General features: G+C 40.5%; 1 protein-coding gene across 7 annotated transcripts in view; it reads left to right on the top strand.

Annotated features, from left to right (window-relative positions):
* ptdss2 (phosphatidylserine synthase 2) overlaps positions 1–13620 on the top strand; it is a 93914-nt gene that overhangs the window by 49092 nt on the left and 31202 nt on the right. For all 7 annotated transcript variants that reach the window (XM_078548926.1, XM_078548923.1, XM_078548921.1 and 4 more), the window contains exons 7-8: positions 1196–1309; positions 10070–10188. In XM_078548926.1, the coding sequence (XP_078405052.1) occupies positions 1196–1309; positions 10070–10188 (233 nt within the window). The remainder of the gene's footprint in view (positions 1–1195; positions 1310–10069; positions 10189–13620) is intronic.

The raw sequence follows: 13620 nt of genomic DNA, 5'->3' as shown, positions 1-13620 counted from the left end.
TGCTTGTTCTTAATAAAGTCTTGGTGTTCTCATTATCAGTTGCATTGCAAAAACATTTTGGAGCCTTGTCTGCCTGGTACGGATGCTGTCAGAAGGGCAGATTAAGCATTAAGGTGATGGAATAGCAAATTTTGTCTTGGTTTTAATCTTTTTGAAGCACAGGTGCTATAGGGGTCTGCTCGACTAGCTACAAGCATATGTAAAAGTGCAGAAAAACATTGACAGGTCCATCCAAGCATTGTACAACCCACATGCACAATCAACCCATGCATGGGAAATAAGTATTGCTTTCTAGTTTTATCCCACTTTGGTGGTGGACCTCCGATATTTCATGAACTTACCAGCCTTGCTCCACAGTCTTAAACGGGTAACACTACATGTTATACACATCCTTGAATCAAAAAATAATAGAACATAGGAAGAGACCATTTGCCCTCACATGTCTGTGTCAGTTATTTGAATGTGCTATCCAATTAGTCTCACCCCCCTGCTTTTTCCCTCATAGCCCTGCTAATTTTTGATCTAACTCTATAAACTCTCCGTTTTTCCCATATCCTTAATACCTTTGGTTAAAAATCTATCAATCACGGATTTAAAATTAATAATTGACCCGGCGTCAAATTGCAGTTTGTGGAAGAGTTCCTCACGTCTAGCAGCCTTTGTGTGATTTGTTTCCTAATTTCTCTCTCAAATGGCCTGACTCTGATTTTAATGTTATTTCCCCTGTCCTAAATGCTGCACTAGTAGAAAAAGTTTTTCTTTTCTCCCTCTACCTTATCAATTCCCTTCAAAACCCTAAAGTCCTCAAAATTAGCCCTTAACCTTATACAAGCCTCTGTAATCTCTCTACATAATCTAGCCCTTGTAGCGATGGTAAATCTGCGTTGCACTCGTTCCTGGGCCAATATCCCCTTTCTTTTGGTGACATGTCTGGAAAATGAATGACGTACTCTGTGTGGTAATTGCACTCACTACCCAGAAAGATTGGGTATGCTAAACCCGTTAACCACCTTGCTGATTGCACAATCATCCTATCACATCTTGCAACCTTGTTCTTCAGGTCTGGAAGGAAAAACAAGCTTCCAGTACCCCTGTGATTGTAATGGAGAAATGATCCCATACAAATATCGTTCACTAATTAGTCTTTTTTAGCAACAGATGCCAGCTAATTATGTACCTTTTTCCTTCTGTCTAGACACTAATGATTCGAGACTGGTGGATGTGTATGATAATCAGTGTGATGTTTGAATTCCTGGAGTACAGTCTGGAGCATCAATTGCCTAATTTCAGTGAATGCTGGTGGGACCATGTATGTATGCTGACAAATATCTTCATGACCTGTGCTGACCATAACTTGATGTAAATTGTATGCACGAAGCAATATTATAACTGTGCTCACTGTTAAATAAAGGTTTCATTCATTACAAAAGAATGCTTTATAAAGGGTTTGAAATAAGAGAAGGTTTGATATTTAAACTAGGAAGAAACTTGTCAGTACCCTGCTTCTCTTGAAAGCGAACTCTCAAAAGGATTTGCCTTGCGTAAGTACAGGGATTTTTATTTGTACACTGTTGCTTGCCTGTAGGAAGATTTCTCAAAGCAATTGTTGTTTAAAAAAAAAGGGAAAAAGTGGATGCTGAACAGGAAGGTGAAAGGGAAAAATGGAGAGGGCTAGAGTGGGGACTAAGGACAAGAGGAAGATTTTTTTTGAATGATTTTAAAAGCCGGCAGAAGGTGGCAAGGCACGGTACACTAGGCAAGGAGACTCGGAGGGTAGCAGCGTAGTGGCTGAATGAATAAATGCCAGTTCTGGAGCAGAAAGAGGATAAGACCAGAAGTACCGCATTTTGGAGTATGGGAATAAGGCAGAAAGACAACATCATAATTCTGAAGTTATGTCACTGGACATTGGACAATTGGAGATTTGAGAGAACAAGATGTGCCATGGATTACAGCATTTTTAGAGTTGAAGCTGGGCGTAGCAGCGGATTAAAGGAGATTGACCAACTTGGAGAATGTTGGAGAAATCAAGTCTTGAATATTGGTGAAAGCCTGTACAGCTGTTTCAGTGATGGGTGGAGGTGGACAAAGTTGTGGAGGTGGAAATATGGCAGTCACAGAATGTCCCTGTGACTTTGATAAGTATCATCCTAGTGCTGTAGAGTGGGCTCCATCCCAGATTGGAGAGTCTCTAATAAGGAGTATTAATAAAGCTGTTATGATTAAGGAGGCTGAGCTTAGGGCTGAACAATGCATCAAAGTTTCAAGAGAAGCAAAATACTGCAGATGCTGGAAATCTGAAATAAAAACAGAAAATGCTGGAAAAACTCAGCAGGTCTGGCAGCATCTGTGGAGAGAGAAGCAGTTAACGTTTTGAGTCCGTATGACTCTTCGGAGCTAAAGAGAAGTAGAAATATGCTGGATTTTATACTGTTTAAGAGGAACGTGGAGCAAAATAGAAGGTCAGGGATAGGTGGAAGCTGAGGAGAAAATTGACAAGGATGTCATGGGCACAGGACAAAGAGTGTTAATGGTAGTGTTAAAGACTAAAGAAGGTACTGATGGTGTCATAAAGGTACGGTGGCAGAGTATGTTAATAGCCGAACCAGGGTCAGCACTCTGTGAAAGCAGAACATAAAAATAAGTGACAGATGGCTCTCCTGGGGTGGAGGGGGGGTGCAGTGTTGGTTGGGGGAAAAGGATTTTTAAAAAAATTTAAAATGAATAGCTAAATTTAAAAAAAAAATGGGATTACAAAAGGGGTAAAGATGGAGGGAGTGAATTCATGGTCTGAAGTTGTTGAACTCAGTGTTAAGTCCAGAAGTCTTGTAAGATGCCTAATTAGAAGATGGGGTGTTGTTCCTCCATTTTGGATGGGGCTTCACTAGACCATTGTAGCAGACTATGGACGGACATGTGGGCATGAGAGCAAGAATGCCCTTGGCCTGCTGCAATGTTCTAGTGAAGCCCAATGCAACCTGGAGGGACAGCACCTCATCTTCCAATTAGGCACTTCACAGTGTACCGGACTTAACATTGAGTTCAACAACTTCAGATCGTGAACACTCTCCCTCCATCTTTACCCCTTTTCTAATCCAATTATTTTTTAAAATTTTATTTATTCATTTATTTTTATTAATTTTTAAAATCCTTTTTCCCCAACAGGGCCACCTGTTACCTGTTTTTGTTTTACTTTCACAGAGTGCTGAGCCTAGTTCTGCTTTTAATGCACTCTGCTATCTTATCTTTATGTCGCTATCAGCACCTTCCTCTGTCTTTAACACTGCCATTAATGCTCCCTTTGTCCTGTGTCCATGACATCTTTGTCAAATATCTCCTCAGCTCCCACCTATCCCTGACCTCCTATTTGGTCCAACTGCTCCACGCCCCCTTAAATAGTGTAAAATCCATCCCATTTCTAGTTCTCTAGCTCTGAAGCAGAGACATACAGACTCAAAACATCAACTCGGTTTCTCTCTCCACGGATGCTATCAGACCTGCTGAGGTTTTCCAGCATTTTCTGTTTTTATTGCACCAAAGTTCCATACTTCCTAACTCAACCTAAATTGGCATCTGGGGAAATTAACGGGAGTCAAGTTCAGAGGCATAAGTCCTGATGGGAGCATAAAAATTGCTTTGTTTTTGCAGTCATTAAGGTGAATGAAATTCAGGCTAATCCAAGCCTTGATATTAGCAGGCAATTTGAGAGTAAAGCAGTCTTCTTGTTGATGGAGAGGGCAGCAAGAGCAGCATGACGTTACTATTTTTGTGGAAACTGACCCTGTTCTGGCTGATGTTGCTGGGTATTGCATATAAGTTATGAAATGGTAAGGATTCAGAGTGGAGTCTGACCATGTAAGTAGAGGACAACAAACAGAGGATACAGTGATGCCTGCATTATGGCCTAGGGTCCTCCATCAATTAATCCTTGTTACCTTTTCTTCTTCCTCTACATGGTGTCATCTGACCATCACCTGAAAGTATGGGGTTCAGTTTTCACATGCATTGACAACATGGAATTCTATCGCTCAAATACCTCCCCTCTCTGCTTCCCTGTGTTCTCAGGCTACTTCCTGATAACCAGTCTTAGATAAGCTGCTTTCCTTTGGTATGATTGGGAAAAGTAAAGCCTTTGTGTTCTGGCCTCATCACAAATTCCATTCCCACATTATCTAAGCCATTCCCCTTCCCAGCAGTTGTCTCTGGTTGAACCAAGCTGTTCATGTCATGTTTCTAGGCATATCCTCTGCACCAAAAAGTCCTCTTCCTTTCACCTTCATGACACCTCAACATGTCTGCTGCTGAAACATCCATCTATGCCTTCACATTTAACAATTCCTACATTCTCCAAGCCAGCCTCCCATCCTCTACACTAAACTTTAGACAAACTAAAACTCCTGTAGCCTGTATCCAATCTTGCACCTAAGTGCCACTTTCCAATCACCCTGACGATTGTTGATCTATTTTGACTCTTGCCCCAATGTGCAGAATTTAGAATTTGTGCTCTTATGTTGAAACTATAACTGTTAATTCCTCCAGCCCTACAATCCTCCAAGAACTCTGCATTCTTCCAACCCTGGCCTCCTGTGCACACCTCACTCCATACCACTGGTGGAGGCCATGCCATCAGCCACCTATGTCCTATGTTCTGGATTTCCTTCTTATAAAGATCTTCTTAAATATTTTCCCTCAAACTCACCTCTCTGACCAAGTTTTTAATCACTCCTCCTAATATCTCCTTTGGCTTAGGATTCACTTTGTCTAGTAAGGTGCAATGAAGCACCTTGGGATGTTTTCCTCTGCTAAAGATGATGTACAAATGTTAATTGTTGCAGTGGAGATGTGCTGGAGGGGAATGAAATGATCAACCATGTCAGGAGGTGGAGAGGAGGATGCAGAAACATGAGGTCATGATTACAGTCATGTGACATCACCTATGACTTGGATCAGTATTGTTTTAATGCTCTGCAATATGGCACAGTGGATGGTAAATGCTGAGCTGCTCAAATCCCAGAGGGAAACTTGAAGCAGCTGCTGCAACTGTTTTGTAATTTGTATTTTTATTAGTGTTGGGGCAAGGCCCAAGTTTTATTAAGTTTTATTAGTAGGCAAGGCCCACTAAACCTTGCTTTTAACGAGTCACCCAGTACTGGTTACAGAACTAGCACTTTTCCCCCAACAACAAAACTACGAGCTGTAGCTTTCCTGTCAGCCTTCACTTTCATTACTTGCTGTGATATCTTTAAATGTTCCCTAGCTAACTCTTATGCTCTGTCCAATCTTTCTCTGAAGTTTGATGCATAATCCAGGAGAATAGTTTGAATTTTGACCCATCAATTTCTCATGAATCAATTTCAGTGCTCCTCTTACCTCATGACCATAAACTAGTTCAAAAGGACTAAAGCCAGTTGATGCATTAGGAGCATCCCTAATAGCAAATAACAAGAATGGAATACCCCCATCCCAATCCTGTGGATAATTCTGACTATACGCCCTCATCATAGTTTTTAAAGTTTGATGCCCCTTGTGACTCAGGATGGTAAACTGTTGGCTTAAAATGTTTTATCCCCAAACTGTTCATTACTTCCTTAAACAGCTGTGACATGAAATTCGAACCCTGATCTGATTGTATTTCTTTAGGTAAACCATTCCTTGTTTAAAAAAAGAGTCAACTCTTCCACAATTCTCTTTGTTGTAATATTTCTCAAAGGCATCGCTTCAGGAAACCATGTAGACACATCCATTATGGTCAGTAAGTACTGATTTCCAGCTTTAGTCTTAGGGAGGGGCTCTACACAATCAATTATGACCCTAGTAAAGGTTCTTCAAATGCTGGAATTGGAATTAAAGGTGCCGGCTTAACAACTGCTTGTGGTTTCTCTATCACCTGACATGTGCGACATGTTCTACAGAATTTGATTACATCTCTATGCAATCCAAGCCAATAAAAATGTTTGTATTTTCGCCTGTGTCTTTCTAATTCCTAAATGATCCCCATTGGAATTTCATGAGCTATCCTCAGAATCTCTTTTCTATATCCAAATGGTATAACAATCTGATACACTTCCCTCTAGCTTTCATTTGCTGAAACATGATACAGCTGCCATTTTATCATTATTACCTTAAGGTAATGCTTTAACATTCTGGAATCCATTTTGCCTCTGTTTCTGAGCAAGCTGTCTGATAGAACTGTCTTATTTGCATTTCTCTTTTTCTTTTTCTGTAACTCCACCAACTGCCTTGAGCTAAATACCTCAGCTACATTCTCCATTCTTTCTTCCTGATTAATCTTATCAGACAGCATCAGCTAATTGGACTTCCACACCTCTCTTCCTTTTAACCTCCTGTTCTTGTTTCAACCTGAGAGTCTCTGATCTTGTTATCACACAATCTGGAAACAATCCAGGATACTCTCTTTGCAACACTTCTGTTGAAGATACCTCTACAGGCTGCTCAACTAGCATAGGCATCACCCACATCTGTGACCCAGCTATATCATTACCTAAAATTGAACCCATGCAATGGGCAATTTTTCCATGACTCCAACAATAACCTCACCTGTTTTCCACTTACTCTTTAAACTTACCTTGCACATTGGAATAGGTTTAGCATCTTCATAAACCCCACTTATTATCACCTGTTCCTGCAATACTCCCTTTGAACAACAAATGTCACTATCCCGCAACATTAAGGATTGACTAGCCCTTGTGCTTCTTAAAATTTTAACATTGTTACCTACCTCACCCTGCACACATGGGAAGACTTTCCCTTCACATACAAAATCTTTAAACGTCTCTGCAACCTGCTCCTCAGAACTCCCTTGGATAAATTGTGAACGCATTCCTCCTTCTTTATCTATCACTGATTCTTCCTGTTTTACCTGTACACAAACCACTGGTTTTTCCTCAGAACCCACAGTACTTTTACTTCCAGAACTTTTCTGCACCCCAATACTCCCAACACCAACTCCTGAACTCAAAGTGCTTCTCGTACTCATAACCTTAAGATTCACCAACTCCAAACCAATCAAGAAATTTCAAACGTATCCCGCAAAGAGCCCCTAATTTTGTTATGGCACAGCAGATGGTAAATACTGAGCTGCTCAAATCGCAGAGGGAAACTCGAAACGGCTGTTGTGCAATTTGTGTTTTTATTTTGAGATGCATGCCTTGAATTCAGTAGTAATAAAACCATTGTGTTTTAGAGGTTTTTTTTTTACAAAACTAAATTAAACATTTATTAATAAAAGAAATGATTTTAAGCACATACATAGGTCTACAAATTACTAGTATAATAACTCCTAAATCCCCCTTATTAATCTAGCTCCCAGTTACACCTCTGTTAAGGCAACAGTAAAACAACATGGATTTCAACAGACCCAAGCAAAGCACATAATACCTTGAACAGTGATATTTAAAATGAATTTTCTTAGCTTCGATTCCTGAAGACAGCAGCTTGGTGCATAGAGGTTGGAGGCTTTTCATGCTTGTTAGATCTTAGAATGCCTTCTTTCCTTACACATTGTCTCATCTCCTTTATACATGTTTCTCCCCTTTTAATGTAAATTCAATTGTCCCAATATGCCTTTGCAACTTTACTTTTTCTATAATATAAATCTTTTCTAGCACTCAATATTTTCAGTAATCTTTGGGAAAAATAAATGCACTGTTTGGCTTAGCCCCTTATGGCTAGGTGTAACACCTTACCATCTCTTTGAAATTCACTACTCGGGTTTATCTAAAAATGTTCTTCACACCTCAGATTCTAAAACTTCAGCCATGTTTACGTATTTAGCATTTCAAACCTAGCTTCTTTTTTGATGCATCAAAGCACCCAGACCAGTTGCCTGCAATTCAATTAAAATCTCCACACACACAGCCTACACACAGAGAAACTAATCCAAACCCCACTATTAGCCTGCCTTTACAATATATTACATTTATTATATTTTCATGATACTCTGATCAGGGGCAGAATCAAATTAGCCTATTGTTCAGCCACTGACTTTTCTGCCAACATTTGATTCCAACTCACTTGACTCAGATGCATTCTCATCCCTGCTCTGGATTGTTCCCTGTCCTTTTTCATGATTAACCTAAACCTTATGATACAATCGTCACTGTCCCCTTGAGGCTCCCCCACTGATATTTGATCCACTTGGGCCAACTCATTCCCCAGAATCTGGTCCAAAAGTGCATGTCCTCTCGTTGGACTAGAAACATACTGCGGCAGAAAATGATCTTGAACACATTCCAGGAACTCTCGCCCCTCTTGTCCCTTTGTACTATTCCTATCCCAGTCTGTATTTGAATAATTGAAATCCCCCTTTATGATTACAGTTTAATTCTTGCACCTCACTGTAATTTCTTGGCAAATTTGTTTCTCCACATCCCTTCTGCTAGTTGGTGGTCTATATAGTACACCGAACAATGTTATTGCACCTTTTTCATTCTTTACCTCTATGCAGAGAGATTCCGTCCTTGACTCCTCTGGAACATGCTCTCTCCAGAACTGTAATGCCATCTTTCATCAACATTGCCACTTCCCACCCCCCAACTTTTATTCCTTTCCTGTCTCTCCTAAACACCTTGTACCCAGGAATATTTAACGTCCAGCCCTGCCCTCCTTTGAGCCAGGTCTCTGTTATAGCAATAATATCATAATGCCATTTGTCAACCTGTGCCTGCATTTCACCAGTCTTATTAACCACGCTGTGCTTGCACATTAGCCCTGATTTAGGCTTTTTATTTTCCCCCTTACTCTGACCCCATCTAATGACTTACTATTGCCTACTCTAATTCTATCAAACTCTTCAAGTATCCTGTCTACCTTGATATTACTCTTTGATATATTCTCATTATCAGTTGATACTTCACTACTTCCCACTGCCAGTTTTTCACCTCTGCACTCTGAATTTCCCCTCAGGTTCCCATCCCCCTGTCAATCTAGTTCAAATGCTCCCCAACAGCAGAAGTAAACCTCCCCGCGAGGACATTTGTCCCAGTCCTGTTAAGGTGTAATCTGCTTGCCACCTGCCCCAGAACTGATCCCAATGCCTCAGAAATCTAAAGCCCTCCCTCTTACTCCATTTCTCCAGCAATGTTTGAACTTCTCAATCTTCCTATTCTTATGTTTCTTTGAGATTGAAGGAGGAGGGTAAGCTTTGGAGGGTAAACTTTACAGAGGAAAGGGATAAATTGTGGTGGTGAAGAATAGTTTGAAATACTGTAGTTTCTGCTGGCCAGGGCGATCTTAAAGTATTAAGCAGTTTTAGCCAGAGAAAATGACAGTCATATTTGATAAAAACAAAAAACTACTGCAGATGCTGGAAACCCAAAACAAAAACAGAATTACCTGGAAAAACTCAGCAGGTCTGGCAGCATCGGTGGAGAAGAAAAGAGTTGACGTTTCGAGTCCTCACGACCCTTCAACAGTTGATCCAGCCAGATCTGGTAGTAAAGAGCCAGGTCATTTGCTCACCAAGTGCATTTTAAGCTTATAAAAGAAAAACTGACTTGTAGGATGTGCCAAAGTGCTTTACAGCCAGCTAAGTACTTTTAAAATGTAATCCCTGTGGTCATGTAGGAAATGTGGCAGCCAATTTGCACGTACATTCCCATGAACATCAATGAGATAATGACCAGATAATCTGTTAGTTGATTAAGGAAATAATATTAACCACCATCCTGTCACCAACCCAACCATTTTTAAGATCACCTGTGCACTCCCAAAGCCTTCACACTGTTACTTTCCACCTTCAAAAAAAACTACTGCTACTTACTCATAGTGCGATGGGATCTTTTAGCTTCCATCTGAGAGGCTAGATGGAGCTTGGTTTAGTGTCTCATCCAAAAGAAGACACCTCTAACAGAACTCTCTTCATACTGCACTAAAGCTGAATTATATGCTCAAGTCTCTTGGGTGGGACTTAAATCTATGACCTTCTGAATCAGAGGCGAGAATGTCTGTACATTTTATAAATTTGCACCCTGCCCATGTGGAATGAGATAGGCTTTGTTCCCTACCTTGCCATTGTAGAAGGGTTGTAAAATTGTACTTTTGTTTACAGTGGATAATGGATGTCTTTCTATGTAATGGATTTGGAATCTATTGTGCAATGAAAACACTGGAGTGGCTTTCAATGAAACCATATCACTGGCAAGGACTCTGGAATATTCACACTTACAAGTAAGTGAATCTGGTTGTCAAGGCATAGTGGTTGGGGCCAATTCTGTGCAAATATACCCTCTCGTTACCCAAGGCACAGTAAATGATGATTAACCATAAACATACCTGGGAAGGGTTAAATGTTTCTTGGTAAGAATCAGTTTTGGTGTTTTTAACTGCACTTGTGTAAAATAGAAGCACCTACACAGGTATGTAAGCATCAGTCACACTCCATCGAAGGTACGTTTATTCTACAGGAGCGCACCTATTGTAAATTACTGTTCTCGTACTATAGCTGCATTTAATATTGTGTATGACCCAATTGTTTGAGGAACTGACAACATTGTGGATTCAAAAAAAACATATTCTATCATGTTGAGTCGGCTGCTTTCATTAAAATGAATGCTGGCAGCTGACTCTGCATACATACAAATCACCAATTAACTTCTTAAGCTTTGCAGTCGGCATTTCATCCCAGTGTCTGTAAGAGGTTTACAAGCAGAAAAACTTTTTTTGCTGTGTTTAGTCAGTATCAAGTGCTTAAATCATTTGAAAGGTGGGATTGGAGCTGAATGAACCAATTGGATGGTACTTTAATGATCAATGGCAGAAAGTAAGGGAGTGTTAACATACTGGTTATGTTACTCGGCTAGTAATGTAGAGGTCTGGACTGATGTTCTAAAGTCAGGAGTTCAAATCCCATCATGGCAGCCGGGGAATTTAAATTCAGTTAATTAAATATCTGGAATTTTTAAAAAGTTAGCATTGGTAAGTGGGCACAAAATTATCGACCGTTCTAAACTTGGTGAAGCTATAGCACAGGACTACATGTATGCTAAACCGAGAAAGCAACATGTTACTGACGGAGCTAGGTGATCCTACAATTAACGAATCAGATCCAAGCTCTATCCTGTCACATCCAGTCATGAATGGTAGTGGACAGTTAAACTACTAACGAGAGGAGGAAGCTACACGAACATCCTCATTCTTACTGGTGGAACACGACATGAGTGTAAATGACATGCCAAGCAGATGATCCATCTTGGCCGACACCCTATGTCCCTGTAATCTCAGATGACAATCTTCAGCCAATTCGGTTTATTCCATGTGTGTGAAGGAAGTGGCTGAGCATGCTAGATACAGCAAAGACTATGGGCCGGAGCAATATATAATGCTGAAGACTTGCTCCAGAACTAGCCAAGCTGTTCCAGTACAGCTACAACACTGGCAACTACACAAAATTGGAAATTGTCCAGGTATGTCCTGTCCACAAAAAGCAGGAAAATCCAATCTGCTAATTACCGCCACATCAGTCTACTCTCCATCATCAGCAAAGTGACAGTAGGTGACGTTATCAGTGCTATCAGACAACACTTGCTCACCAAAAACCTGGTCACCGACGCTCAATTTGGATTCTGCCAGGATCACTCAACTCCAGACCTCATTACATCCACCTCATTATAGCCTTGGTCCAAAAATGGACAAAAGAGCTGAATTCTAGAGGTGAGGTTTAAGTGTCTACCCTTGACATTGCGGCAGCGTTTGACTGAGTGAAGCAACAAGGAGCCCCAGTAAAATTGAATTCAATAAGAATTGGGGAGAACTCTCCATTGACTGGGGTTCTAGCTTAAAGGGAGGTGGTTATAGTTGTTCAAGGCCAGTCATCTCAGCCCTAGGACGTTAGAGTTCCTCAGAGCAGTGCCCTAGGCCAACCATCTTCAGCTGCTTCATCTTCTCTCTATCAGGTTTGAAGTAGGGTTGTTCATTGATGACTGCATAGTGTTCAGTATCATTCGCAACTCCTCAGCTAATGAAGCAGCCCATGTCTGCCTGAAGCAAAAGTTGAACATCATTCAGGCTTGGGCAAGTAACATTTGTGCCACACAAGTGCCAGGTAATGACCATCTCCAACAAGAGAGAATCTAACCACCTCTCCTTGGAATTCTATAGGATTACTATTAGTTAATTCCCCACCATCAATCCCCTGGCAGTCGTCATTGACTGGAAACTTAACTAAACCAGCCACATAAAAACTATGCCTACAAGAGGAGTTTGGAGGCTGGGTGTTCTGCAGAGAGTAACTTACCTCCTGAATTCCCAAAGCCTTTTCCCCCCACCTGCAGGCCAGGAGTGTGATCGAATACTCTCCGCTAGCCTAGAGGACTGCAGCTCTAACAACAGCTCAACACCATCCAGGACAAAATAGCCAGCTTGAATGGCACTCGATCTATCACCTTACACGTTCGCTCCCTCCACCATTGGCACACAGTGGCAGCAGTGTATATCACTGACAAGATGGACTGCAGCAATTTGCCAAGGCTTTTTTGACAGCAATTTCCAAACCCGTGTGTTCAACTACCTAGAAGGACAATAAAAAGACCAATTGCATTCCAAGAGTGTCAGTTATAAGGATATTTATTTAATGTTTTTTTGCAGAAAAATTATATGTAACAAATGCACTACTAAAATGCAGCTTCTAAAACCCTCTTCTTCTGAGGAGCTTCCTGGCCCATACCTGTTACCTTGTGTGCAAGGTTTTTTTTTCCAATACAGCACTTGTTGCAATTGATTTTTTTGACGAAGGGGATTCTCCCTGTGTTGACCCCATTGATTTTTGCAATTTCTGGTACATATTTGTGGAATTGCTACGTTGGGCAATAGGAATGGGCTGTGGAGTGGGAATGATGACACGTTTTATGTACCTTTTTTAAAAAAAAAAATCCCATTCTGATCTTCAGTAGGCTCCGAGTTGCACAAACTCAGGCATTAAGACGAAATGTTCTGAGGGTATGGGTCATTCCCATTTGGAAAATAGTTCTCATATCTCCTGTATTCTCCCCTTTGTAATTTCTATTTCACCCTTACTGATAACTGTCAATTAGTTCCACATAAAAAAAATTGAGTTTACCTAGAATGTGAAAAAGGAGAATGATGCATTATACTTTCACCACATTTGAATCTGAAACAGTCAAAAAAGGCAATAAGTGTAAAAGTTTCTCTAGTTAACTGTTGGGACACGAGAAGTGCTTCAGTGAGCTTTGTCTGTTTTCTTGTAAAATTAGTAGCAGGTTTGAAAGGAATTGGGCAGAGGAAATGCTGAATTATGAAAAAACTGTCTTGATTAGACTGTGATTCTTATCACTAGTTGAACTGCAAAAATGCTCAAAATTGAAAACTCTGCAAATAAAAATTTTGCACAGTTATGCATTGATTTCATAACTCATTCCAACTGATGTCTAGTTGCATTGAGGTTGCATTTTCTGAAATCCTGTTATTGCAGAACCTTCCTTCAATGATATGTGCACAATAATATGATCTTTCTCTAATCCTTGCAAATGATGTGTTTTCTGTGTTGGCCCCACCACCATGCTTGATACCATTTGCTCAAATTAAAAGTGATTTGCCAATATACAGCCCACTCCGCTAGCGCATCTAAATCTTTTTGGATTTGAT

The sequence above is a fragment of the Cetorhinus maximus genome, chromosome 9, assembly GCF_964194155.1.
Source record: "Cetorhinus maximus chromosome 9, sCetMax3.hap1.1, whole genome shotgun sequence".
Taxonomy (NCBI): domain Eukaryota; kingdom Metazoa; phylum Chordata; class Chondrichthyes; order Lamniformes; family Cetorhinidae; genus Cetorhinus; species Cetorhinus maximus.
Note: the sequence above shows the minus strand (reverse complement) of the source record. Positions and strands in the feature narration are given on the sequence as shown.